This window comes from Penaeus vannamei, chromosome 10 (assembly GCF_042767895.1).
Source record: "Penaeus vannamei isolate JL-2024 chromosome 10, ASM4276789v1, whole genome shotgun sequence".
Lineage (NCBI taxonomy): Eukaryota > Metazoa > Arthropoda > Malacostraca > Decapoda > Penaeidae > Penaeus > Penaeus vannamei.
Window position 1 is genome coordinate 24,364,113 of NC_091558.1, and position 5,000 is coordinate 24,369,112.

A 5,000-nucleotide genomic window follows, 5' to 3' on the forward strand; every position below is an offset into this window, starting at 1 on the left:
CCCCAAGCCCGCCTGGCTGGCCCCCTTGTTGTAACCCATCTGCAGCCCGATCTGGCCGTCGCGCATCAGCCTCTGCTGGTCCTCGTCCCAGTCCCGCTTCTGCTCCTCCGCCATCTTGGGCCCCAGCGTCGGCCCTTGGTACTCTGGGTGCTTCTGCGTCTGCGCGGGAGAGAGGCATCAGGAATTTCGAAGGCAACGGCGGGATAAGGGGGGGGGGTGAGGGAAAGGATGGTCAGGAGGTAGTGCGTGTGTGTGCAATGATGTATTAGGGTGTGTGTGTGTGTGTGTGTGTGTGTGTGTGTGTGTGTGTGTGTGTGTGTGTGTATACATACATATATATATATATATATATATATATATATATATATATATATATATATATATATATATATATATATATATATATATATATATATTTAACCAAATAGTTATATTTTTGTGTAGACGTTAAAGATAAGAAAAGAAAAAATAGCAAAACTAAATTCAGTACACATTTTTCAGATTTATATAAAACATACGAGGACACTTATTGTTTAAATTTTCTCCGACTGTAGATATAGGAGAAAGCAGTGCCATTGACGCACTAGATTATATTTTTTATAAAACCGTTAATCTTCAAGCTATAATCCCCTACATTTTTTCTTGACATTTTCATATCCTCATTTTTTTAATTACATTTTTTTCTTATTAATGTTGAGAGATGTAATGGTTATTTCATTGTTTTAGAAAGAGAATTAAGATAAAATTACAAAAAAGAAAATAATTACAGTATTCTGATGGCTCACACAAGATTACTCTTTTTTTGACTGAATATATATCTTAAATCTACAGACAGTTGATCACGTCCATATATAGCATGTGTACTGCATGGCATTTACTTGTATCGTCATCCCCGAACGAAAAGTGAAGACATCCCAATACTCTATATGGCAATGTTTTTCTAAAGTGTTGTTTATATCAAAATCTCACACGGAGAGGCTGCAAGAGATCTCCATGTATTTATGTTCTACAAACAGTCACACACACGCACACACGAGCGAATGACGCCATAGACACTCACTTATGCCAAGAGTTAGAAATTGTTTGAATAAGAATAATATTTACGTATTTGAGTACTAAGTTGAGCATTGTTAAATTGAGTTTCTCGTACACTCAGAGGTACGGAAGTTTCTATATTTCTAAAATCATTTCATACTTCAATAAACCAAGTAATCTCAACTATATCACGTCTGTGTTTATCTCTTGGTAATATACTTGCTATGGCTATTAGTTATTACCAATCTGATTAAAGTACATTGCAACCACAACTTTCTCCGTCTCCTCCTTCAGCAACAGCCCAACCTCTACTTGCTTTACCTCTGTTTGCCCCAACACACGCGCGTAGTAACCTGGTGTTAGACTATTAAGTAAGCTTAAACTCCCTGCAACTTGCCCACCTGGCGGCCGAGCGAGTAGATGCAGAGGACGACTTGAGGAATGTTTCGTCTCTCGAACAAATCAGCTGTCTGGAAGATCTCCTCATGAGGGACGCCGTACTTCTTCACGGCTTCCTGGAACCTGTGAAGGACGTGTGACTTCAGTGAACCACTACTTTATACCCTCAGTAAAGGATTGCGTTTCATTCCTATACAGTCCTTCGTTTCATCATTCCTATTTTCCCTGTTTCTCCTCCTGTTCTGTCATCACTCCCTTCTGTACCTCATCTTCTAGTGCTCCTACTCCCTTTCTTTTAGTTCCACTTCTCCACTTTCACCTCCTGTTCCGCCAACAGCACCACCTCCCTCTACCCCCTAACCCTCCAACTCTTGCCCAATCCTCCCTGCTTCCCGCGCCTTCCACTTCCCTCAGGATCCTAATCCATCGGGCACTTTCCCTCCTCCCGTCTTCCCCCACGCCCTCCTCCGCCATACCTCTGAATATTCTCCATGAGCTTGAAGGACCCGCCTGAGGTCTGGATCTTCTTGACCGAGTTGGGCTGCAGCTTGTTGATGAGGTTGCACAGGATTACGCCGTCGCGGAACACGTCCTCGAAGTTGCCTGGGGGGAGCTTCTCGCCGAGGACGGCCTCCACCCACGCCATCACCTCGGCCTCGAGCTCCTTATTGCGACCCTGGAGTGGAGGAATAGAAGGAGGTTTAGGAATGCGTACATCCTGAACTGGGGTTTATATGCTTCACAGCAATTACTTTTTTCCTTGTCTTTATTCGATCTGTCTGTGTTGTTGAAGACTGAAATAGTTCCTATAGGTGTAGATTTACCATGCTGTGTTTCAAAGCTTCATTCAGGGACCGAGGCTTTGTTCATATCGAGTGGAACTATTCTGCGCATTTTCTGTGCCTATATTCAGTATCTACAAGCATTTTGATTACAGTATTCATATATGTTGTCAGCGTTTACAGTTTTAATTAGAGTATTTATTTATGCATCAAGTGTGCAGGAAAGCTTGAATTAAATGTGAACCTATATACGAGTGAGTGTAGTAATCTGATTAATGTATATGCCAGTGTGTATAAGGGTTTGTATAAAAAGTTTACGCAGCGCCAGTGTATGTAGGGTAATGTTCTTCTATAAAAAAAAGCAAAAACAGATAAGGATCAACGGTATTCCCAGACTATCCGTTGCCAAAACACTTGATTCCTATATGCTGCGCATATGTTTCGTCCGTTAATGCTGTACTTGTAGTATTTTTCTGTAGAATTCGCAATGAAATTAGAATGAAAGGAGTAAGATATGACATTCATACACACACGTGTGTGTATGTGTGTTTGCGTGCGTGCGTGTATATATATACATTATATATATATATATATATATATATATATATATATATATATATATATATATATATATATATATATATATATATATATGTATATATATATATATAATATATATATATATATACATATGTATGTATATATATATATATATATATATATATATATACATATGTATGTATATATATATATATATATATATATATATATATATATATATATATATATATATATATATATACATATGTATGTATGTATATATATATATATATATATATATAAATATGTATGCATATATATATATATACATATATATATATATATATATATATATATATATATATATATATATATATGCATATATATATTAGTCTAGACGAAAAGAGTAGGGCATAGCCGCATCCTGCTCTTCCCAGGCGTCATCGCAACCGCTGACATATGCGCGGCAGGTGTTGTATCGCGCACACCTGTTCCGAAATCTCGTGGCAGACTTATTTCCGACGCTCTTAGAAAAAAAATATATATACTTCTCGTATTTAGTGGCATCTGAACGTCGTATGTCACTTTTTTGAGGGGAGGAGCAGCTGGGTAGATGAAATATGAAAAATGGTTAGTGCTCAGTAAAGTCCTCGGTTCGATAATGATTAAATATTTTAAACCTTTTTGCAGAATTTTCGGCATTCATAAAAAAATTAAAATGTCCACCGATTAACATGACCGGATAATCGAAAATAAACTTGAAGGGTCATGCGATATTTCGGTCGAGAGGAGAAAACACTCATAAAACCAGATCATAAAACATTAATATCAACCCTATGGCATGTTACAGCGGTTATTTTTGCATAGTTAACCGAGGGGATGCGATACCCGAAATAGCTATTGGCAGCGGTATAGCGCTAGTAGCGGTATTACGATACTATAGGGAAAATAAAGATAGTACTATAGCGTAGTAACGACTGTTTGAAGTATCGTTGAGTCTTAAAGGTGTTATTCAGTTGTGATGCCTGCTTTCGTTCGTCTGTTGTAAACCAAAGATTCTTTGAAAGTTTAATGATTTTCATAATTAAATTACAGATTATTAGATGTCATAAAACAACTGCATCGAAAAGAGTCAGGTGAAAGGTGTCAGTTTCTTTTCACTATCAATTTGTTTGCAATGAAAAAGAACACAGAGACGAAGATAACAATCAACGATGTTTTCGCATGTGTCGGAGTAAATCTCAATGCAGAGGTGATAGAGATGACAGGAAAGGATAAAGAAGCAACCTGTCGGACAGGGATGCGAAGGATCAGGAGCAGCTGATAGTTACATGAAGAAGGCAATTGAAGAAATTGCCACACATTACCAAAGCATTACACTGAACTATAGCAAACGCTTGGTATAACATCCAAAAATGTATGACATGTTTAGCCTCACCTTCACTTCTGCTCTAGCAACCTTTCTTTCTCCTTTTCCTTCACTTTCTCTCTTCTCTATTGATAGGATTCTTATTGCCCATGTTATGATGTTATCATCGTAACTGTTGTTTGTTATTACCTTTTCATTCTTGTTATTTTAGAAAAAAAAATATATGCTATCTATCGTTCTGGGTATCATTATCATTATTATTGTCATCATTACTCTTACCATTGTCATTCGTATCACTATCAGAACTTTTTGCCACGTACTGTGCCCTCCCCCGACCTTTCCCTTTTCCTTTTTTCATTCCCATTCTCACTTCCTCATCCTTCCCCTTCCTCCTCCTACTCTCCTCTTCCTCTTCTTCCTCTCATATCTCAGCCCACCGCCTTTACCCTAGTATCCTCATCATCATCATCATCTTCCCCCCCCCCCCCCTCCTCCTCTTCGCTCTTCCCCCGTTTCGGACCCCTCAGTCCCTCACCTCCACTACCTTCTCTCCCCTCTCTCCCCAACCGCCTGACCCCTCCCTGCCCCCCCCCCCTTGCCCTCCCCAAAAGGCGGAATTCCCCATTTCATCGCCAACCAAGCCAGCTCCGTCTCTTGAACAGAAAGGAGTGCCCTAACTTGGCAACTTCCCTATCCGCGTTTGCCAAAAAGGAAATTAGAGAAGAAAGTCTTAGCTCTCCTTCTCGCATCATCTCCTTATCGCGTCGTCTCTTCCTCTTCCCTTCGCCCCTCTCCGTCTTCCTCATTCCCCCTTTCCTTTTTCCTTCACAACTCTCATCTGTTTCTGTCTTGGTCTTTCTATCTCTCTCTCTCTC

The 5,000-nt window shown here is 39.3% G+C and overlaps 2 protein-coding genes across 2 annotated transcripts in view; one reads left to right on the top strand and one right to left on the bottom strand.

The window, feature by feature from the left end:
• The window catches only part of Mp20 (Muscle protein 20), a 103,629-nt gene that overhangs the window by 43,942 nt on the left and 54,687 nt on the right, over positions 1-5,000 (top strand). The window lies entirely within an intron of this gene.
• The window catches only part of LOC113808096 (muscle-specific protein 20), a 10,952-nt gene that overhangs the window by 608 nt on the left and 5,344 nt on the right, over positions 1-5,000 (bottom strand). Inside the window, exons 2-4 of the mRNA XM_027359413.2 lie at positions 1,911-2,110; positions 1,437-1,557; positions 1-159 (exon numbers count right to left, since the gene is read on the bottom strand). The exon at positions 1-159 is cut by the window's left edge and continues 608 nt beyond it. Coding sequence (XP_027215214.1) covers positions 1-159; positions 1,437-1,557; positions 1,911-2,110 — 480 coding nt within the window. The remainder of the gene's footprint in view (positions 160-1,436; positions 1,558-1,910; positions 2,111-5,000) is intronic.